Source organism: Pan paniscus, chromosome 2, assembly GCF_029289425.2.
Source record: "Pan paniscus chromosome 2, NHGRI_mPanPan1-v2.0_pri, whole genome shotgun sequence".
Taxonomy (NCBI): domain Eukaryota; kingdom Metazoa; phylum Chordata; class Mammalia; order Primates; family Hominidae; genus Pan; species Pan paniscus.
In genome coordinates this window covers 57237473-57260969 of record NC_085926.1, presented here as the reverse complement: position 1 = coordinate 57260969, position 23497 = coordinate 57237473, and the positions used below count along the sequence as shown (strand labels likewise).

At 38.6% G+C, this 23497-nt stretch overlaps 2 protein-coding genes across 3 annotated transcripts in view; one reads left to right on the top strand and one right to left on the bottom strand.

Annotated features, from left to right (window-relative positions):
• The first annotated feature begins 420 nt into the window (after nt 1-420).
• On the top strand, nt 421-19541 carry ASB14 (ankyrin repeat and SOCS box containing 14). Its single transcript, XM_055110973.2, has 10 exons — nt 421-818; nt 3620-3674; nt 3913; nt 4454-4585; nt 4681-4839; nt 9279-9524; nt 12231-12402; nt 13774-14317; nt 14774-14927; nt 15969-19541. Exons 1-10 carry the CDS (start codon nt 697-699, stop codon nt 16145-16147), a joined length of 1764 nt encoding a protein of 587 aa, XP_054966948.1. The 5' UTR covers nt 421-696; the 3' UTR covers nt 16148-19541.
• The window catches only part of APPL1 (adaptor protein, phosphotyrosine interacting with PH domain and leucine zipper 1), a 45389-nt gene continuing 41129 nt past the window's right edge, over nt 19238-23497 (bottom strand). For both annotated transcript variants that reach the window (XM_003818708.6, XM_014344253.4), the window contains one exon: nt 19238-23147. In XM_003818708.6, the coding sequence (XP_003818756.1) occupies nt 23001-23147 (147 nt within the window). In that variant the 3' untranslated portion in view covers nt 19238-23000. The remainder of the gene's footprint in view (nt 23148-23497) is intronic.

The window sequence follows — 23497 nt, the reverse complement described above, 5'->3', positions numbered from 1 at the left end:
GAGGAGAGCCTAAATATAAATGACAATTCTGAGGCTTACATGTGTTAGTCCTTAACAGTGAAAACTTCAGTGCTGTCCTAGAGGATAAAACAAAAGGTAAAAAGTCTTTGAAATGTGACCAAATGTATTCTATGCTAAAACTGACATTTTTCTTTTAAAACCATTTAGATATTGCCTAGTAAGATACATTTGTTTTTACTACTGCTGTATCCATGTTGTAATTATGAGAATACATTTGTTCCTATAACATGTTTATTTTTAATGTATATTAAGTAAAATATTATTTTCAGCATCACACTGTGTGTAGGAAAGATATTATTTTGGATGAGTGCTACAATCACTGTGAAAGACTCACAGCCAAGTTGAACAGATCAGAGTGTTGTCAGTGTTAGAGTGGCACTAACCGAAGTCTTATTTGAAAGGTGGTTTTTCCTGAATAAGCTTTAAGTCAATGGCTACTCATGGAAACTTCTAATTTTTGTTGAATCTGTGGCAGTCCACAAAGCTTTTTTAAGTTTATAGAAATTTTTTAGTGAATATTTTGTTTCCTAAATTTTGTATATTTTTCATTTGTTAATCCTACCAATTTTCTAGATTTCTGAATTTCATTTGTAATTTTAAGCAGTTGATCTCTTCACAACTGGAAAAATACTTTTAATTCACTCTGACTTTAAAGTAACCCTGTCCACGTTTCACATGGATAATTACACCAGCGATGAAGACATAGATGAAGACTTTGACACCCAGCTCATCATTCAACAGAGTTTGCAGGATATTTATAAGCCAGGAACAGCACAACATGCACCTAAGGATGAGAGGTAATGGTTTTCTCATTGGCAATATAGTATTAAGTGTTGTATTCAACAGCTGACACTTGTCATTAGCTTAACTCTAGTGTTGTTACAAAAACAGGAGGGTCAGAATCCAAGGAGCTGTCAATTAAATATCTGTAAGATATTATGCCTAACTAGACAGGAATAATCTGGAAATAATTCAGAATTTAATTAGGCAATAAAAATACCTGAAGGAGGTTAGCAGCAAATCTGGGTGAGGTGATACAGACTGGAAATCAGAAGAAAGAAAGGAGGATATGAAGGGCTAGAGAAAAACTAATACATCTTGTCTTTGGGAATTGAAGAAATGCATAAATCCAACCGGGACACATAGAAAGTTAGTTATCTTCAACCTTAGTAGGGTAGGTGGGGATGGGGTTCAGTCTTTGATCTACTCAAACCAAAAGGAGGAATTACATAAACTTGAACAAGGCTTCTGAAAGTGTAGATTCAGAGTTTTGTTGGACAACACTGAAAAAGGACCAGTGGGACCCTGTGTGGGGTGTAAGAAGAATCGTCCTGGATATGGGCAGTCTGCAGTCAAGCACACCTGCTCACATGCTCGCTGGCCAATCAGCAACCTTGGTCTCCTGAGGCAGTAACCATCATTTTTTCAGGGGTGATAACCCAGTTTACTTGGGATGGTAATCTCTATTTACATCCTGCTGGATGTAAAACTAGAAAAATGTCTTTTAACCCCAAGAGATTTCATAACTAAATAGAGACAATGAAGTACATCAAACCTATATAGTATTTTTAAAATGTAACAAACCATGGAGTGATCACTATGTGTCATGTTATTTTAAGCACTTCATAAATACTAACTTTTAAATTCTAATTCTCATTACCTCTCTATGAGGTAGGTCCTATTATTATCCCTACTTTAGAGAGGAGGAAAGTGAGGCACAGAAAAGTTAAGTGGCTTACCCAAGGTCACAGAACTAGTAAGTGAAGAGCCAGGCAGTCTGATTCTAAAGTCTGTGCTCTTAGCCACACACTATTCCTATACTTTTGTGTTCAATTTAGGATTAGTTTTTAAAATAATCTTTAAATATTTAAAGTTTTGTAAAGAAATTAGCCTTATTAGATTATCTGTTATATTAACCTTATGATTAAAACCTTAAATTGCATAATTGAGTAACTGACTTTGAACTTATAATTTTAGGTTGAAAGGTATAAGAGAGTTGGGCTAAGGAGAGTATTGAAATGTTTCAGAGAAACTGAAATTGACTGTGGTTATGCATTTACTTGATTAGATTTGCAGGAAGTGTATGATACTTAGGCAGGCTTGCTGATTTAGTCAGGTACTTGAAGGAATTAGAAAACTAGAACATACTTGTGACATGTGGAGTAATGGTCCCATCCAAAGATGTCCTAATTTCTGAAACCTTACATGGCAAAGGAGAAGTAAGGCTACACATGGAATTATGGCTGCTAATCAGCTGACTTTTAGATAGGGGGTGTATTCTGGATTACCCAGGTGGTCCCAGTGTAACACAGGATCTTTAAGTGTGAAAAAGGGGGAGCCAGGAGAGACAACTTGGGAGATGGCAGTGTTAAAAGGACTAAGCCCAACATTGCTGGCTTTGAAGATGGAGGCAGAGAGTCCACCAGCCAAGAAATGTGGGTGGCTTCTAGAAGCTAGAAAAGGCAGAGATAGAGTCTCCCCAAGAGCCTCCAGAAGGAACAGAGCCCTGCTGATATCTTGATTTCAGTCCAGTGAGGACTGTTTTGGATTTCTGAACTACTAAACTGTAAGATAATAAATTTGTTTTATTATTGTTGTTTTAAGCCACTAAGTGTGTGGTTACTTCTTACAGCAGCTATAGAAAACTAACACAATACTAAATCTATGAATGCAGGTTTAAATGTTTAAGATAATGTAATTGACCAAATTGTAAACAGGACAGAGTGTCCGAGGGAATTTATTCTCCTCAACCTGGGTTCGTTAAATAATTATAAAGAGTGGAAGGTGGCTGGGTGTGGTGGCTCACACCTGTAATCCCAGCACTTTGGGAGGCCGAGGCGAGCAGATCACGAGGTCAGGAGATCGAGATCATCCTGGCTAACACAGTAAAACCCCATCTCTACTAAAAATACAAAAAATTAGCCGGCCGTGATGGTGGGCACCTGTAGTCCCAGCTACTCTGCAGTGAGCTGAGATCGCACCACTGCACTCCAGTCTGGGCGACAGAGACAGACTCCATCTCAAAAAAAAAAAAAAAAAAAAGAATGGAAGGTGACAATCCTTATTTGCTAGGTTTTAAAATAAGTTTCATAAATTGAGATTTAAAGCCTTAAATAATAAAAACATTACTTAACTGCTAATAGTGTTTCTGAGCACACATTCTGACTGTGAATATTTTTTAATACACCATTTTTATTTACTATTTTTTAAAATAGTTTCTGCTAGAATCGTTGACATTCTATAATGGCCATCAAATTTCACCATGAGATAGTGTGACATTTCAGTCATAGGCAGGCTTGATTCAGTTCAGCCAATGCTGATTAAGGGCCTACTGCAATCCAGGCTCACATAGTCCTTGCCCTAAAGAAGCTAACAGGCTAATGCGGAAGACAGAGTTAGGGAGCTTCCCTAGAATTTTGTTAAGGGCCACATTACATTTTACAAATAGAAGTATTTCTATTACGCCTCAGTCATTGCCTCCTATGAATGTTCATCCCGGATTAACTACTGCTACCATTACCCTTTCCTTTTGATTTATATCAGATAACAGTTTTTTCTCCTCAGTTTTGGAATTACATATGTATTTTTTTCTTTGCAGTTTCCATTCCTTTTTGAGCGCTGACTATAAGAAGATAGTTGAAACAATAGAGAAAGTTAAGTACTCCTCTTCTATCCCCTTTAACTTGTGGTAAGATGTGATGGTGACATTGGCTGGATGCAGTGGCTCACGCCTGTAATCCCAGTACTTTGGGAGGCCAAGGCGGGTGGATCGCCTGAGGTCAGGAGTTCGAGACCAGCCTGGCCAACATGGTGAAACCCCCTGTCTCTACTAAAAATGTAAAAATTAGCCGGGCATGGTGGCGGGCGCCTGTAATCCCAGCTACTCGGGAGGGTGGGGTAGGAGAATTGCTTGAACCCAGGAGATGGAGGTTGCAGTAAACCGAGATTGCGCCACTGCACTCCAGTCTGGGCAACAGAGTGAGACTCCGTCTCACAAAAAAAAAAAAAAGGAAAGATATGATGGTGACGGCTGGCAGCATTTCCCCTCGAAGCTCAGGAAGCCTAGAAGCAGGAGCTCTTTGCTTCATTGAGCTGAACACTACAGGGGTCCACAGCTGATTGTCAAGAGTCTGATGTAGGCTCTTCTGCGAGAAAATACTTCAGCTCAATGAAGCAAAGAGCTCCTGGGTTCCTTCCTAGACAGAGCTGTTTTTTCGTAAGTAACAAGACGCTGGGGGTGTTCACATGCCCAGGTGTGGAACGCTACATGACCGGCCTTACTGTCTGTCATATGCCATTTGTCTTTCATAAAAGGTGGTGCTAGAATTCTGTTGTCTTATGCATTAACTTTGGTGGTAGAATTCAGGAAGCAATATGGGCCTCCTTGTAAGTGTGCCAAATGTGAATCTGTTCTCATTTGACTCGTTAATAGGTAAGGAAGATGCATTGTCACACTTAACCAAGTACCATTCCGCATTTGGTGAAGCAGATGAGATAGGCCGGATTCCTCTGCATAAGGCTGCAGTGCAATTAAATAGGAAAATTTTGGAAATAACCCTAAGCGGTAAATTCCCTTTGATTCTTCTTGATGCTTCTGAGAGATAAATTTAACATTCATTTCTATATCTTAATTTGTGTGGTATGATGAATTTATTTCAGCTTCAGACCCCAGTCTGTGGGAGCAAACCACTCACAATGGTGAAACGCCACTTTTTTTGGCTGTCAGCAGTTGCCTCTTAGAAAATGCCACTTTTCTTCTTCTCAATGGCTGCAATCCAAATGCTAAGAATTTCGAAGGCAATTCTCCTCTTCTTACAGGTAAATGAATACCTTGTTTCTGAAAAAGAGTCTGTGGCACTGAGTCTCCTTCATGCCCCCAGGTTTCAAAGGCAGCTTTTTGTGCATAGTCGCAGCACTGTCACTCTGTTCCCAACTGACCAGACATGGGTACCGACCCTCCAGAAGCTTTCCATAGGCTGGCCTGTGAGGTGGCCTGATGCAAAACCTCTGCCCAATTAAGAGCAGCTCATTTCGCATGGTACCTTCATCAAGCCAGTTAATTCTGATACAAAAAATCAGAGGGGAGCAGAATTACCTCATGGAGCAGGGGTGAAGGGCAGGCAGCTGAAACAGACGAGTTGGTTGAAAACTATTAAGAAGCAGATAGTCAGATCTCTAGATCATTCCTGCCCAACCCCAGCAGAATCCTGGAGGTTTATTCTCTGCCTAGCTTAAACAGAGAGTCTCTGGACCACGGAATTTTAGGTGAGGGTGGAGTACTAGATTGAAAACACTGGAGGAATTAAGCAAACATAATTGAGACTGCCCAGCCCTCCTCCTAGAAGGCTGGCAGCCAGGCCCTTACCCTCCAGGCTGCCGGGGGTTCTCTGGAAGAATCTGACCAGCCCAAGAAGAAAGAGCTAAAGATAGTGACATTGGGGCTTTCCCAATAAGTGGCCCAAACATATCAACCTATTGTTAAACCTACAGTCCACAAGCCCCACTCTCTGCTTAAAATTTCCAACCAGCTTTTTAGTCTCCAACTTTTAATTATGAGCAAATAGCCAAAGGCTATCTGAGGAAAATCTTCAACAAACAGAGTTAAGCAACTTTAAGATTATTTAGGAAAACTAAAATTTAAAGGGAAATTGTCATTAACTTCCTCAGAGAAACCATTTTAATAAGAACAAGATGTTAGCAAAATTAGAAAACAAAATATTCTTGAAAATTAAAAATATGAGCAGATATTTTAAAAACCAAAACAATGCTGGAAGATGGAGTTCAGGAAAGCTTCCAGAAGAAGAAAATAAGAAATGGAAAATAGGAAAGAAGTGAAAATTAGTTGGATGATCCAAGAGTAGCAACATGTGAATAAGAGGAATGAGAGAACAGACAAGATGGAGGTGGTATATGGCCAATGCAATAAGTCAAGAAAATGATTTCCTAAAATGAAGGACAAGTGTTTCCAGAATAAAGGGCCACACTAAGTGCCAGCTCAATGAACCGTAAAAGACCCAATACCCTCGGCACTTTGTTTCTAGTCTTAGAGCAATGAGAGAACTTTCTGTGGCAAATTATAAATGGTTATTAGCAGAATTCATACTGATTCAGCACCTCAGCAGCTAGCAAGGCTCCTCATACACATTTGATGCCAATAATTAGTGATTGAATAGCGAGATGGATAAAGTTAGATGTTTTAGGATCTTGGGGGTCTAAGTATTCTTCTCTAAATGTGAGTTCACACTATAAATGCAGAAAAGCCAATTATTAGAGAATTTTGTGTAACAAAAAGTTCTTTAAAATGTAACATGTAGAAATAAATAATTCAAGGATACATGTGAAAATGTTAAAGATCATCTCAGAGGTGGAATTAAACTTTTCTACTTACATAGCCTCTTTTAAATTATAATAAAAAATCATAAAAAGCTAAAAAAAAAAAAGACAAGTCACTAGGGAAGACTCACAAGTCACTGTGGAAAGAAGTTTCCACAGACTTCCTGAGAGAAAAAAAGGAATACATAATATACAAAAGATGAAAAATCAGAATGGTTTCAGACATCTCAATGGTAACTAGAAGCTTGAAGTAATTGGTGGTGAATAATAGTTTTACAGATTCTGAGGAAAAAATACTTCCAACTTAAAATTCTATATTTGCTCCAATTCTCAAATCTGACAGTAGATTAAAGACATAAAAGATATTTTCAGACATAGGAAATCTCAAAAACTTTCTTGTTCCCTGCTGTTAGGAAGCTAACGGAGCAAATGTTCCACCAACATCGGAGTAAAGCAGAAAAACAAAAGCTTGGCATCCAGAAAACAGAAGATCCAAGCCAGGTGGGAGGCAAATGAGATCCCTAAGATGAGGGGAATAACGATCTTAGGATGACCAAACATGACCAGGCACTGAGGTGCAGATTGGAACGGGTCAGGAGGCCCCAGGTAGAGGCTTCTTCAAGACCATGGTGGACTAGGAATGACATCTTGAAGGGAGATGTAGACAGTTTAGAGAGTTTGGGGTGGAATTAATGATAAATTGGAAACTAAGCAAATGAAACATAAGACAAGTATTAACTCCAGGGAAAACAAAAAGATGTGCATAAAAGGAAGTGTAAATATGGCCTACCTTTGAATGACATACATGAAGGTAAATATTAAATATTTAACAAAAATTATGCTACAAAAATATTAGGATGGTGGGACAAGAAATGTGCACATGTGGTGGGGACAGGAGGAAAAAAAGTTAAATCCTCGTTTTCTATGGTAAGAAGTCATTAAATTATACCAAAACCAAAAATCAACAAGTATCAATACAAGCAGGTTACTTAGAGACACGGGCATGAAGAGCAAAGAATCAGCTAAAGGATCCCTCTGGAGAAGGAAAAAGATAGTAGGGAAAGAGTGATGGACTTCACAGTAATTGGCTCTTTAAGTTCTGTACATGTATAACTTTTATCAAAATAAAAGCTGAAAATTAGGCTGTGCACGGTAGCTCACACCTGTAATCCCAGCACTTTGGGGGGCCGAGGCCAGCCGGTCACCTGAGATCAGGAGTTTGAGACCAGCCTGACCAACATGGTGAAACCCTGTCTCTACTAAAAATACAAAAATTAGCAGAGCATGGTGGCAGGCACCTGTAATCCCAGCTACTCGGGAGGCTGAGGCAGGAGAATCGCTTGAACCAGGGAGAGACGAGGTTGCAGTGAGCCAAGATTGCGCCACTGCACTCCAGCCTGGGTGACAGAGCAATACTCTGTCTCAAAAAAAAAAAAAAACACTGAAAATTAAAGAGAGACCAACAGAGTACTGCCAAAAATTAGGATTTGGGGTCCCTTCATGGTTTGTCCCAAGATGCTAACGCTTTGCATTTTATAGAGAAAACACTGAGCAGAAAAGCCTTCTCTGAGAAAGCACGCATAAACCATAAAGCACCCTAGCACTGTATAGTGAAAAGAACTCTGGGTCAGATCTAACCTCTCTAAACCTGTTTCCTTGTCTATAAGATAGTACTTGTCTTGTGCATAGAAAAATCACATATGTAAAAACCGTGAGGCTGTGAAGCCTGTTGTAACAACTGTAGAGCTAGTTTTCCTCTCTTCACTTCAGCCTATCTGGTAGGTCAAATGATTCCATTTCTGTGGCACCTAAACAGCATGTCCCCATTGATAGGTCATGGAAAATGCCAGGTTAAAAAGTTAAGCAAATGCATTGCAAGATTCCTCAGAGACTTCAATATACCAATGTACAAAGTGAATCTTGAAGAGGGTGATAGAATATACAGTGCTGGCTGAGATTAGTGGCTCACGCCGGTAATCCCAGCCTTTGGGAGGCTGAGGCAGGAAGATCACTTGAACCCAGGGGTTTAAGACCAGCCTGGGCAACATACCAAGACTGCATCTCTACAGAAATTTTTAAAGAAATTAGCCAGGCATGGTGGCATATGCCTGTGCACCCAGCTTCTTGGGAGGCTAAGGCAGGAGGATTGACTGAGCCCAGGAGTTCAAGGCTGCAGGGAGCTATGATCGTACCACTGCACTTCAGCCTGGATGACAGAATGAGACCCTAAATATATGTATTTACATACATACACACACACACACACACACACATACACATACACAGTGTTCCCAAGCCTTTTATTATTTTTTTTTAACTACAAAATCATTTTCTTTACATTTCCTTACAGAAACTTAAGGGGCTTTCTATACAACATACTTTGGTGTGTTGCCAAAGTGTGGTAATGCAGAAATGATAGGCCAAAACTATCATTTTCTATGGCCTCAACCGCTCCCACCAGATATGCATATTTAAATTGTGTTTTAGTCATTCATTTTCTGGGGTAGATTCTGTTTTTGTTTTTGTTTAATTTTTGGCATGTTTCAGAGTCTGGGCTGTCTTTTGTTTGTTTTTTTCTTATTTTAAAGCAGCTACAAACATTTCCAGGACTGTACTGAATAATTAAGTTCCCATTTTCTTGAAGAATAAAGATAAGTGAAAAGTTTACATTTGTGTTTCAACCACATAAGCAATGAATAATTACTCATGGCTTACAGAAAAACATAGTCCATTGATGTAAAATATTCTCAGTAAGTATTATTTGACACATGCCTTACTTTACAATCTGTTTCCTAAACACAGAATGTTCGGGTCTGGGAGTGGGTGGGAAGAACTCCTTAAGAAAGCCTGAGGGATACTTGCAGATATGCTACTTTGGGCTTAACTTCCGGTTGAACATGCCCACCACACTTCTCATTTCCCAGCTGTGCTGCGTGACTGCTATGACATGGCTGCCTTGCTGATCAACTATGGAGCAGATGTCAATCTGCGTTGTGCCAACGAGAGGACAGCTCTCCACGAAGCAGCCAAACTGGGCAGAGAGGACATGGTGAAGCTTATGCTGGTTTCTGGGGCACACCCTGACCCACAGAGCACGTATGGATTCACTCCTCTTGCTCTTGCTGCCCAAAGTGGACACACTGAAATCATGGAAATGTTACTGCGGAAAGGCAAGATCTTCTGTTTGGTCAGCACACTAACAAAGGGTAACATGATCCAGGGGTTCTCCTCTTAATGGAGAGCTTCAAAATAATAAAAGTTAACATTTTATTTAAGCCTAATATAAATGTTTGATAAAAATTATGGGTTAATAGTGATTACTGACAAGCCTAACATAAAGACTGAATTTTTTATTAGGTCTGACATAATTTCCCTAAAGTTACTAGGATGCAGGTTACGTTTACTTAACATTCCCTCACTGTGCTAAGAAGATGATGGTTTTTTAACTTTTTTGTGGTGTTGTCCTTTTCTAGAATCATAAAATCAAACACCCTGCAACATACTCTGCACATTACCTCTGCCTAAGTCCAAATCATGAGGCAGTTTAATCTGTTACCAAATGGCTTTAGATGTTAAGAAATTATTCCTGATTTCTTCTCTTTGGGTCCCAGTTTTTCACTCTAGTAATAACCAAAACTCCAAGAGAAGGGGAAAGCAACTTAAACTTATTGGGTACTGTCTAAGCAAAAGCATTAAACTACCCATGTTGCCTCGTAACCCTTTAAAAACTCTGTGAGGTAGGTATTATCCTAATTTTATACTTGAGGAAAGTGAGGGTCAGCCATGGTACCAGCTGCAGGACTTCCCTTCAAACCTGCCCCCTCCCCTATCCCCAGCTCTGTAGCTGTGGTCATTTTGAATCCTGGCTTAACTAGCAGGGACCCTTGGCTCAGAGAACTTTGGCCTTTACTGTCTTTGAGGAGAGCTCATTGATGACACTGTTAGATTAAGCAAGGTAGGATCAATCTAAAGCTTTTTTTCAAAAAAGCAAATTTTTACCAAGATTTTTAAAAGTCTCAATAATAGAATTATCTTGATTCTCCTCCCTGTCTAGAAGTATTATTTTGTTCTTTAACAATACACAGTCCTGGTCTCCAGTATTCTAGATGGCAGAGACTCCTATATTTAAAAACAACCTTGTGCTTTTTAGACATTATCTAAATCTTTCCTGTCATATAGGGGAGGCTAGTTTCTAATCAATGGCCATAAGACATTTTAAGTAAGATGTTTTAAATGATCAATATAAGAAATGTCTAAAGTCATTAGCTGGAATAACAAAAATAAACATTGGAATCTTTCATCTATGAGGAAAGAGTAACCTTTTGTATAGATCATTGATTAAAATACAGAGAAAGAAGCAACAGATGTTAAATCCTTTACCCTGCAAAGAAACCAGTATCAGTTGACCTCAGTGAGTAAGCATTTCCTTTAAGTGACTCCTTACAAAGTAATTTGCACCAAGTGACACAGATGGTAAATCACAGAGCCAGTATTTCAAGGTACATCTGTCTGATTCCAAATCACATTATCACTCTGCATTGCTAGAGTGGCAACATGGCATCATAGATATAAGCCCTGGGTCTAGAATAACTGTATATGAATCCTGACTACCTTGCTTACTAGGTGTGCATCTTTGGGGAAGTCACTGAAACTCAATGAGTTTTTTCATCTTTAAAATGAGTATGTTAAGCACCTACTGCTGGGGGTTGTTACAAAGTTTAAAAATTATTATACACACAATGGAACCAGCACATAGTGGGCACTCAATAAACAGAGGCTTATTGGATTTCTAAGGCATTCTTGGAATGGGGTTCTTGGGCAGCCACTGGACCCTGATGACTCTTATGGAGTCTGTGTTAAATTAAAGTCACTACATCTTTTTTATATGAGCTTCAGAAGGCTCTCCGTAACTTTTGTCCATTCAAATGCTACTCTTTCTTCAGAGCCCATTTTACTGGGAACACTTCCACAACTGACCCAAACTCTTTTCTCCTTCCTTCACCTCCCAGCTCCCCTTACAACCCCAGCCCTAGATCTTCTAGAAGACCTTTTGCCTGTACCTGTACTCTTATTATTCACATCGCTCACATAACACTTAACATACAGGGTGTAAGTTAAGCATTCTTAATCTGAAAATCTGAAATCCAAAATCTGAAACTTTTTGAACATCAACATGATGCTCAAAAGAAATTCCTACTGGAGCATTTCAAATTTCGGATTTCTGGATTTGGGACTTGTAAGTATAATGCAACTTGTAAGTGTAGTGCAAATATATTTTTTAAAAACCCTGAAATATGAAACACTTCTGGTCCCGAGCATTTTGGATAAGGGATACTCTGTACTAATAACTACAACAACTTACCTCTTTGGCTATTGGCAGTTCCTAACCTCAATTAAAAACAGTTACAGTGTCTCCTACTATGGTCCCCTACGAACAAGCTAAAACAGAACAAATGCCCTTTTCCACCAAAACAGTATCATTAGATGGCATGGTATTATTATAGTTTGATAGATTTGTTAGTACCATCCTATATGTGTGTTATGAGTTAAGTGGGCTTTTATAGGCTGGTCTAGAAATAAAAGCAACTTTTATAACAGTATTTCTACTGGAATTTTCAAGTTCCAAACAAATGGACATCAAATTACTTCAAAAACTAACCTACTTATAATTTAGAAACTGCCATTTTTTTCTTCCCCAACTAGTTTATAAGTTACTTGAGAGCAGGAGGTATATATTCTGTTACTTTGATTCTTGGTGCTTTGCTAGAGTGCGTGCTCACTAATTGCTTTTTGGTGACGGGGATATATTTTTAAGATTGCTCAAGAAATACAGTGGAAAATAATTTTTGCATTAACAAGAGTCTTTCTCCTTTTAGGAGCTAATGCTCATGGTCAGGCCTCTGATTCTTCTTCCATCTTACTTGAAGCCGCAAGTGGAGGAAATCCAGATGCTGTGGCTCTCTTGCTGGAGTACGGAGCTGATGCCAACATCCCTAAGAATTCAGGCCACCTGCCCATCCATGTGGCAGCTGACAGGGGCCACTTACTGTTAAGTGCAATTACATTATTATAAATAATAAAAATAGTAATAGCTACCTTTTATTTTGTGCTGCTTCTAGGAACTTTATAATCTTTAATCACTGATCCCACAACCTAAACATACTGGTTTTTTTTGTTTTGTTTTGAGATGCTGTCTCCCTCTGTCGCCAGGTGCTGGGTCTGAACCATAGACCCGGGCCAAGTGACAGATGAAAGTACTTAGACATAGGTATTCAGTGAAAGAGTGGGCTAGGGGACCAGGCTGCTCAAAGAAAGAGTTGTAGCAGCCATGGCCCTGACAAGCTGGTGCTTCAGGCATTTATTTAGTACAGATTTAATGACAAAGGCTTTGAGTCAGCACATCTTGTGAGTAATTAACACGGTTCCCCCCACAACCCCCGCCGCCAGAGCAGTGCTACATGTGGATGATTAAAGGCCAGTTCTGAGGCCTAAGTAAACTAACTTATCTAGATCAATTCCCTTACACTTCCTTGTAACCTACTCTGAGAGAATTCAGCTGCCTTCAGCCAAATCCTTTCCTGAAGCTTTTGCAAAACCTCCTGGCCTTCCAAGAAGGTGTGCTTCTTTCTATAATTTTAATAATATTTCCCACCACGCTGACTGAACTCCTGCAGCCAGGCTGGAGTGCAGTGGCATGATCTCGGCTGACCGCAACCTCCGCCTCCCGGGTTCAAGCAATTCTCCTGCCTCAGCCTCCTGAGTAGCTGGGACTACAGGTGGGCACCACCACACCAGCTAATTTTTGTATTTTTAGTAGAGATGGGGTTTCACCATGTTGGCCAGGATGGTCTCAATCTCTTAACCTCGTGATCTGCCCTCCTCGGCCTCCCAAAGTGCTGGGATTACAGGCTTGAGCCACCACCCCCAGCCCTAAACATACCTTTTAAAGATGAGAAACTCTTAGGAGAATTGCTTGAACCCAGGAGGCGGAGGTTGCAGTGAGCCAAGATCGCGCCACTGCACTCCAGCTTGGGCAACAAGAGGAAACTCCGTCTCAAAAAAAAAAAAAAAAGAAAGAAAAACTCTTGACCAACTAGGAAGAACTAGAAATGGCTGTTTAACCAGGCATCCTCTGAAGCCACCGAAGAGATATAAAACTTTTTTCTCAGGTACTTGGACAATATGGGAAGCCTCAGGTCTCTGAGCTAATTCTGAATTTTATAGCTTAGACGGTAATTCCATTCAATTTTACTTGGTATCTGAGCTTCTGGATGAAGGAATTATGCTTTTTTTTTGGTTGTGGGTTCTAAATGCCCCCTGAATATTGATACTATCTAGTATTGCTATAAAACAATAATAAACAAGTTAGTGCTACATCTTAAAAACAATGTTGAAATGCATTTTGAAATTCTTTCTCAGAGCTCTAAAGATACTGATTCCAGTTACGGATCTTGCTGCCATTAAGCAGAGTGGGATCAGTCCAGTTCACTGTGCAGCAGCAGGAGCACATCCTCAGTGCCTGGAACTCCTCATCCAGGCTGGATTTGATGTGAACTTCATGCTGGATCAGAGAATTAACAAACACTATGATGACCACAGGAAGTCAGCTTTGTATTTTGCTGTATCAAACAGTGACCTCTCTTCAGTCAAGCTGCTTCTGAGTGCTGGAGCTCTGCCTAATCAAGACCCGGTTAACTGCCTCCAGATAGCCCTCAGGATGGGCAACTATGAGCTGATCAGTCTGCTGCTAAGGCATGGGGCCAATGTCAATTACTTCTGCAGAGTTAACCCTTTACATTTCCCATCAGCACTGCAATACACTCTGAAAGATGAAGTCATGCTCAGGATGCTGCTGAACTATGGGTATGACACAGAGCGATGTTTTGATTGCCCACATGGAGACAAAGTCCATCCTTCCTATACTGTTGAAGGCTGGACATCTACAGTTATCAAAGATACTAAGGTAAGTCCACAGTATTGGCTGTATTCCCTTACAGTCATTATTTGTGGCCCTGGAACTATGGCAATAAATAGATTACATCCACTCTCTCCAGAGGCTTGGTTGAAGAGATCCTAGTATAATAATTATATGATAAAATAATTATGATAAAATAAACACAATAGTAGAAAGATACAACAGGAACAAAAACAGTACAGAGGTAAAAGTGATTTAACTCTGCCTAGCAGTGTGAGGAAGTTTCATAAACGAAGCAACTGATTAAATGATTTATTTTGATCTTATTTCTGATGAAAAAAAGAATCAGAATAAGTACAGTTGACCACTACCATCCCTTCCCATTTTTGAGACATTTTTCTCTCTTGGCTTTCATCACACCACATCTCCTTTGACTACTATGCTAAACCATAGATACTTTGTGTTTTTCATTTACTTTCCTAATTCTGATTTTGTTTCCCTCAGTTCTGTGAAGTAATAACTTTGTCATGGCTGCAACATCTCTCTGGAAAGGTTGTTCGAGTGATGCTTGATTATGTTGATCAAGTTCGGATCTGTTCAAAGTTGAAAGCTGTGCTCCAAAAACAGGGGATCTGGTCAGAAATACATTTTATCTTAAGTAAGTATCCTTCTCATAGAATGACTTTTTACAAAAATACTAATTGTATTCTTATTTGGTTGTTTTAGAATTAGAACACCCTTCTCTTCTAGTTAAAAGCTTGACTTAAACCAGAAAAATACTATTCCTATCTTAAAAAATGTTACTAACTACACTTAATTTGTATTTATTACCTTTTCCGAGGAGATAAAATCTGTTAGGTAACTACTTATTATATAGATAGGTAATACTTTCATCCCAATCCACCTAAATCATGGAAACACCACCATGGACACCGGAATGAAAAGCTAATATTATATGGCAATAAAAACAAGGATGAGAAAAAGCTAAGAGCCATGTCTGTAGAGGGTATCAAAATGACCTTCTTCAAAGCAAATTCTTTCAAAGTAGCACGTAAGACAAATTAATAATTTATTTCACGTTATTTCCCTTTGGGTGGTAATCTTCAGTTTCTACCCTGTCCCTGAGGGGGCTAAAACACACAGATTTTTTTTTTTTTTTTGAGACAGAGTCTCACTGTGTCAACCAGGCTGGAGTGCAGTGGTGCAATCACAGCTCACTGCAACCTCTGCCTCCTGGGTTCAAGCGATTCTCCTGCCTCAGTCTCACGAGTAGCTGAGATTACAGGCATGCAGTCACCACGCCCAGCTAATTTTTCTAGTTTTAATAGAGACGGGGTTTCACCATGTTGGCCAGGCTGGTCTCGAACTCCTGGCTTCAAATGATCCACCTGCCTCGGCCTCCCAGAGTGCTGGGATTACAGGCATGAGCCACCCCGCCTGGCCACATGCAGATTTAAGAACTTCAGATCTCACAGGCCAGATCCATGATTGATGCCAGTCTTTGGATTCTAACTTGACATGGCTCTGGAACCATTATCTACAACAAGGATTGCAATAAGAACTGAAAAACTGTTTCCCTATTGACTTTGCCATTTAGTAACAGCAAATGAAATGCTATCAAATACGTTTGCTAACAAAACCCTAAGATACTAAAAAAAAAGTTCTTTTTCTCTTTGGATAATGTGCCTTTTCTTTTTAGCAAACCCTCGCTCCCTAAAACATTTGTGCCGCCTAAAGATCCGGAAATGCATGGGACGGTTACATTTGCGCTGCCCTGTCTTCATGTCATTTCTTCCATTACCCAATCGTCTAAAAGCATATGTCCTTTACAAAGAATACGACCTTTATGGACAAGGAATTTTTACAGGAACCTGGTAATCAAACCATTCTAATGGAAAAGGTATAATTTTGCAGCTGTATTCCTTAAAATTTCACTTATGTATGATTCATATTTTTTGCTTTACCCACCAACTAAAATCTCAATGCAGTCTAAGTCCTTTAAAAAGTAGCTCTGCTTGGGAGGCTGAGGCAGGAGGATTGCTTCACCTTGGGAGGTCAAGGCTGCAGTGAGCTGTGATCACGCCACTGCACTCCAGCCTAGGTGACCGGAGCAAGACCCCATCTCTAAAAGAAAAAAAAATTTTTTTAAAGTAGCTTTGAACATAGCCTCTCAACATATAAATGACTAGCATTCTCTAGGCAGTTAAAAAAAAAACCCAAATAGTAAAAATTTCAATTAACTGAAATACACCAGTTTTAATTAAGTGTATAAATCCAATGTCTATGTGCTCAAAAGAATAGATGCCACTTCTGACAAGTCAAGATAACTCACTGCAGTTATCTTTTTTATAGAGAAGTATATATAATACAGTAGTCTCCCTTATCTTCAGAGGATACGTTCCAAGACCCTCAGTGGAAGCCTGAAACCGGGGTTACTACAGAACCCTAAACATACTGTATTTTTTCCTACAGTTACGTATCATACAATGTTTCAGTCATCATTGGACTACATATGTAATGGTGGTCCCATAAGATTATAATGCTTATTTTTACTGTACCTTTTCTATGTTTAAATATATATTTACTATATAATTGCCTATTCAGTACAGTAACATGCTGTACAGGCTTGTAGCCCGGGAGCAACAGGCTATATAACACATGGCCTAGTGTGTAGTATACCATCCCATCTAGGTTTGTATAAGTGATTCTATGTTTGCACAATGACAAAATCACCTAACAACACATCTCTCAGTAGGTATCCACATCTTTAAGCCAGTTGTTAAGCAACATACAACTGTACATGCATGCCCTACAGTGTGGATACACTGGACAGAGGGATGACTCAGGTCCCAGGTGGGACAAGGCAGGATGGTGAGAGACTTCATCATGTTACTCAGAATGGTGTGCAATTTAAAACCCATAAATTATGTATTTCTGAGATTTTCATCTTAATACTTTTTTTTTTTTTTTGAGATGGAGTCTTGTCCTGTCACCCAGACTGGACTGCGGTGGCATGATCTCAGCTCACTGCAACCTCTGCCTCCCAGGTTCAAGCGATTCTTGTGCCTCAGCCTCCCGAGTAGCTGGGATTACAGGTGTACACCACCATGCCTGGCTAATTTTTGTATTTTTAGTAGAAATGGGGTTTCATCATGTTGGCCAGGCTGGTCTTGAACTCCTGACCTCAGGTGATCCACCCGCCTTGGCCTCCCAAAATGCTGGGATTACAGGCATGAGCCACCGTGCCCAGCCTCCTTTTAATAGTTTTGGGCCGCAGGTAACTGAAACCACACAAAGGGAAACCAGGGATAAGGGGCCTACTGTACATTTCAGTGATTGGACTGAATATATACTTACCCCAGTACATGACTCAGGAGTTTGCTGTTCTTGTGGGAAAGTCCCAATACCAGCTTAGTGTCTATTACTGTTTCTTTGTAGAGTCAAGTACAGCGGTAGGGTAATTCATTTAATTGAAATAGAACCCTCAATTGAAATTTCAATATTAATGAGAAATGTGTGTCCCTTCTTTCCACAAAACCCTGGCTATGGCTGACCATTTACCGGTTAATGTGATCACTGGAATTGGAATTACAAGTGTTTTCAAATGAATGATGGCTTATGGTTTCTGTATTGAACCTAGCCTGATAATGGACATGAAGAGGCTCACTGATGGCAGTTACGTTAAATTTTTATTTCTATATATTTCAAACTGCATGTAAGTATAGGTTCCTTTTTCTGAGATGGAGTCTCGCCCTGTCACCCAGGCTGGAGTGTGGTGGTACAATCTCAGCTCACTGCAACCTCTGCCTCCTGGGTTCCAGAGATTCTCATGTCTCAGCCTCCAGAGTAGCTGGAATCACAAGAGTGTGCCACCACACCCAGCTAATTTCTGTATTTTTAGTAGAGATGAGATGGGGTTTCACCATGTTGGTCAGGCTGTCTCGAACTCCTGACCTTAAGTGATCTGCCTGCCTTGGCCTCCCAAAGTGCTGGGATTACAGGCATGAGCCAGTGTGCCAGGCCTGTAAGTATACATTTCTATGTGTGGAAAGTGAGGAAAGTAACTGAAAAAGACATTCATTCAACCATACTTGTGTCACATTTAGAAGCCATATCAACAGGGAAAACAGGTAGAATGATATCGTCCATTTTCACTACAGCCCAGTCAGCTATGGCCTTGATGTTTACATGTTTAGTCTTGGTACTTTTTAAAAGAATTAGATAGTCCATTCTAGGGAAACTGAAGCTATATGATTTTTTTTCTAGTGTAGGGATTAATGGCCATATAGACTATTTATTTCAGTAAGCACAGACTTTAAATTATTTTTATAGTTTTTTACATTAAAAAATTTATATAGCTGACATGAATAGTTATTTTTTAAATCAAACTGATAAGTGAGTGGTAGATTATATCTTTCAATATAGAAATATATTTAGGCTATACATGCACTTAGATCAGATAAATTATATAATTCTAAAGTTAATTTCATCTATTCCCTGTACCTTCTAAAAGTGTATATACATTTCTATAAAATCCAAGACAAAACACTAAATCCCAGAAGAAAGTAACTAATTGACATAAGAAACTATAAAGAGCACATGGAATGAATATGCATTAGTATTGAAATTACAGATCCAAGCTATACTGTGGTATGCACAATAACCTGCCCCTGTAAATTAGAGGAATTTCTGTAAGTAGGACCAAACAGTAGCAAGCATACGTCAATTAATGAAGTCTTTTTCCTTTGCTAAAAGAAAAACAGTCACCAGTGATCAATTAGTTTGCTTCTATAACAAACTTTTCCCAATAAAGTGACTTTTTCATTTTAGCTGCTGTGGAATTATAGTTGGGCTAGCTGTATAATTTATAATGTCATAAGAGCTTAAGAAGTCCATTGTTTTACAAACATCTGAAATTACTTTGAGAAATAAAGTTCAGAGTATCAAATATTTCATTAAAAAACACTGTACAAAAATCATGGACTTTATTATACATTAAAAAATCTTCTAACAACTTTTTTCCTGAAGCCTTGTCAGTATATACCTATTGTGACGAAATGAAAAAATAAGTTCTCCACCCCACATGTATACCAATACCATGATCACATAAAGTCGAGTTCTTCAAATCCAATTCTAAAGTGAAACATTGCATGATTTTAAATTGTACACTGCATGATTAATAGTATCAGTGAAATAAGAATCAATTCACTTACATTACAAAATCACCAAATATACAAAGCAATTTTGCATATTAGTTACAACTTAACCCCCAGTCTCATATTAACTGAAGTAAATTTCATGAGTGAAGCCACAGAGATTGGTTAAAAAGTATAATATAGTTCCAGTTTCAAATCTTTATGTATTACTAGTTAATGTAGAAAGACAAAATCTCATGGGAGAAGAGTAAACCAAACTTGCTAAAAATAAAGGGTTGCTTTCTACAATTGGTGTGTTTAAGTATTTAAAATACAATCTGAATGCTAAGAGGTTGTTTCAGAACTAACATTAATAATTTCATTTTAGGGCCAGGCACGGTGGCTCACGCCTGTAATCCCAGCACTTTGGGAGGCCGAGGCGGGCGGATCACGAGGTCAGGAGATCGAGAACATCCTGGCTAACACGGTGAAACCCCGTCTCTACTAAAAATACAAAAAATTAGCCGGGCGCGGTGGTGGGCCCCTGTGGTCCCAGCTACTCGGGAGGCTGAGGCAGGAGAATGGCGCGAACCTGGGAGGCGGAGTTTGCAGTGACCCAAGATCACACCACTGCACTCCAGCCTGGGCAACAGAGCAAGACTCTGTCTCAAAAAAAAACTTTTTTTTCATTTTATTCAGGTGGCAGGTTTTACAATATACTAGCTCTTAGGATCTCTCAGCATTAATAGGATTCAAATTTTAAATAATATGGTTCCTAGATATAATGCAAAATTAACTCAGATGCCTTTACCATATACGATTTTATCTTCCCTAGGATGCACATCCTACTGACCTTTTCCCAAGTATAGTGGAAACACATTTACCACCCCTAGATTGTAGAGTCTGAGGATTCTTTTGAAATTAAACAATAATCATTGCAGATGTGGCAAAAACTAGACTAGCTTTAGGGACTCTGTTCAAGATAATAGCTTTAGTCCCTTGTTGGCAAGTTCTCAAAATTTTTAAAGGTAGAAGGAATAACTGGTTTCCTATCTACTGACTTCATTGCCATAGTTACAAACATACTGTTCAAATAGGTAACAGAATGCATTGTAGAAGTAGGCAGGCTTAATATCTTTTCTTTTTAAAAAGGAGTTTTGTTGATTTCTAACACCATTAAGTCTAAGTCTGAATGTGAGAAAAGATATCCCAAAATCGAATCCAGTTACCCTCAAAGCATCTCAGAACTAGAAGGGATTTCAAAGGAGGGTAACAATCAGCTTTACCACTAGGCAGAAACCCATGGGCAGCCTTTAAATAACAAAAAGAGCTTATTAAAACAGATACTTAAATCTCTGCAGTAATGGAATAGTTCATATAGTTCAACAGTAATGGAACAAAAGCTGAATCATCTAAAATTGTTAAACCCACTCATAACTTCTATTTAGCATTGGAATGCACTTCGATCTGACCTATGGAGATGATGGGTTTATTATTGTAGAAATTCCTGTGAACATGACTTAAAACGAACTACAGGTCTGTCCAGCATCCCTAAGTCTGCCAGTGCCTTAACTCTAGCCTACACTATGACCCAGGGTGCTGATAAAGGGCAGCACTTGCTACCATGCAAAGCACCAGCTTAGTAAAGCTGCCTCCTAATGATGAACACCTTCCTTGTAGAGTAACAGATTTCATCTGAACTAAGTGAGGTGACAATTTGTAGTATAAACAAAAGACTTAATGGAACAGAAAGCTCCAGTCTCCAAAAGGTCTTAAAAACAGGACTTGCCATGACTACTTAAATGCTGGCAACAGAATAAATTCCAACTTTAACAAAACAAAAGAACTGATACACTATTGTGAAAGCATTCCCTTTGGTAAGCACAAAACAAACTTTTTATCAAAAGTATTTCATAAATGTCTACTTTTTTACTGTATGTTTTGGTAACATAAAGCATCAGTAAATAAACATTACACCCATTTGGCACATGGATAGAAGGAATATCATGATCCTATATATCATTATCCTATTCCTACAGAAAACAATGTACATATACAGTGTGAAACAGCCGAGTTATATTTTGAGACCTAAAACAGATGCCATTTCTAATGCAGAACTAAGAAGAAAAAACTATATCAAAGAAAAAAAAAGGCTTTTTCCCTTGTAAAATTATTAAAGTCTTAGTGGCTAACCTCTTGAAAAATTTGTAAATGTGTGACTATGTAAAGTATTTTACCCACTATATTAACTTTGTATATATATACTTTTTCATGTGAAACACATGAAAACATAATTTCTATTAGCAGTGTTAAAAGTGATTACAGAAAAAAAATTAAGGTTTAACATAGACAATAGGCAGTAGAGAAATGTTATTTTAACCTTGGCACCAGGTTAAATCCTTCCTTGGTCAACTTCTCCTATACTCTACTAGGCATTCACTTCATTTTCAATCTTTCACAAAATTGGACCTTTTACTCATTTGAAGAGTAGACATATTTACAATAATTAGTGCAAATTATTCTATTCTCATACATTAGTTATTTGCCTTTGTGGATATAAAGTGGTGATTCAGTACTTTATCAAAACATGGCATTATGAAAATACTGGGAATATATCAGTCTGAAATTTAAAAGATTACATTTTCTAAACTAAACTCTGGGAATTTTTACTTTAAGCATGAAACATAATTGTTATAGAACTTCTTTTGAAATGTCACTTGACTTTCAATAAAAACTATTTCACACAATGCAGAAAATACAATGTATCATTCCATAGCAATATCTTTACTTGTCAATCCTAATCTAAAATGTATTGAACAAAAATCTTTTAATAAATTCCAATATCTTATTTTTAATCACTACTGCTCTGCAGCAGTAATTGAAGTCCCAACCTGAGAACTAAGAACGTGATAATAAAATGCCAAGGGCTCTATCAATCTTGAACTGAAGACACTTAAGCTTCTTTCCTACTGGCATCAAGTGCAGTACATTAGAGAAATGTGAGCAATCCCAGAAAGTACCCTGAGATCAACAGTACCACCTGCCACAATTTGAAACCTTAACTGTAAAATCTCTGTTCTAATTATTTTATAAAAGTTCTATTGCACATTTAATATTGTTAAAATATTTGCAAACTTGTAGAATTCTCTGTATAAAGGGCTTTAAACTTATTCAGCTAAATGCTTCCTCATCACCAGCAAAATGTTCCTAATGAAAGAAAAGCATATCCATGAATGTCTAAGCCTGAAGAATAAATGATTTCTTACGGACACAGCCAATTACAATGCAAGAATTAAAAGTTCACAATTTGACGGAAAAAATTCTTGAGCAAATGTAATTCCTCAGCAGTCTGCTTCAGGGAGATGAGCAGGTTTCCTTTAGATGTTAATACATAGTACATTATGTTTAAGGGGGAAAAAAGATCAATGCAAACCTAAGTCATCAAGTTCAATCTTTTTTTTAAAATGTAGCTACAACAAATAAGCAAATATAAAGCTTAATCTCCTCCTTGATATTTCAACATAGTTGTTACCTTCTGCCATTTCACCATAGAAACTGTCAAATTCCAAGGGGGAATATCTACCAAAAGTATAAGCTTATGCTTCTGATTCTCTCTTCTTTCCTCCTCCTCCCAAATCACTCTCTTCTGACTGGCTACTGCTAAGGACAACAAACTGCCCCTCACTACTGGCTTGGTTTGGTCTACTGGAAGCAGCTATCAACCGACTTTGTTCTTCCAAGTCCTAGTGGAAAAGACAAAAAAGAAACTAAGTTACTTGTCTGCAGTCAAATGGCAAATTATGCAGTTAAGATACATTCTTGAGAGCCACTTCAATTCTTCTGTCATAAATATGTATGCATACTTCTGACAACTTGATAAAAAGAAAAGCTACACCCAAACAATACAACACCAAAATGAATTTTGGCACCATCCTATAAAAGCCAGCATTCAAACTAAAATCTAATATTTTATCTTTCTTTTTTTATGACCAACAACCAAATAAAGCCCATCATCATCTCTCACTATATATTACAGTAAAACCCTCGAAAGGGATCACCCCACACTCCTTTCCCTTCCCCTCTCCAGCCCTTT

Bases quoted from the DNA above. Each gene is read 5' to 3' on its own strand.
- ASB14 (XM_055110973.2), top strand. From the start codon at position 697: ATGGATAATTACACCAGCGATGAAGACATAGATGAAGACTTTGACACC. The intron at 4,586-4,680 runs GTAAATTCCCTT...AATTTATTTCAG, and splicing joins TTTGGAAATAACCCTAAGCG to CTTCAGACCCCAGTCTGTGG. The intron at 14,318-14,773 runs GTAAGTCCACAG...TGTTTCCCTCAG, and splicing joins CAGTTATCAAAGATACTAAG to TTCTGTGAAGTAATAACTTT.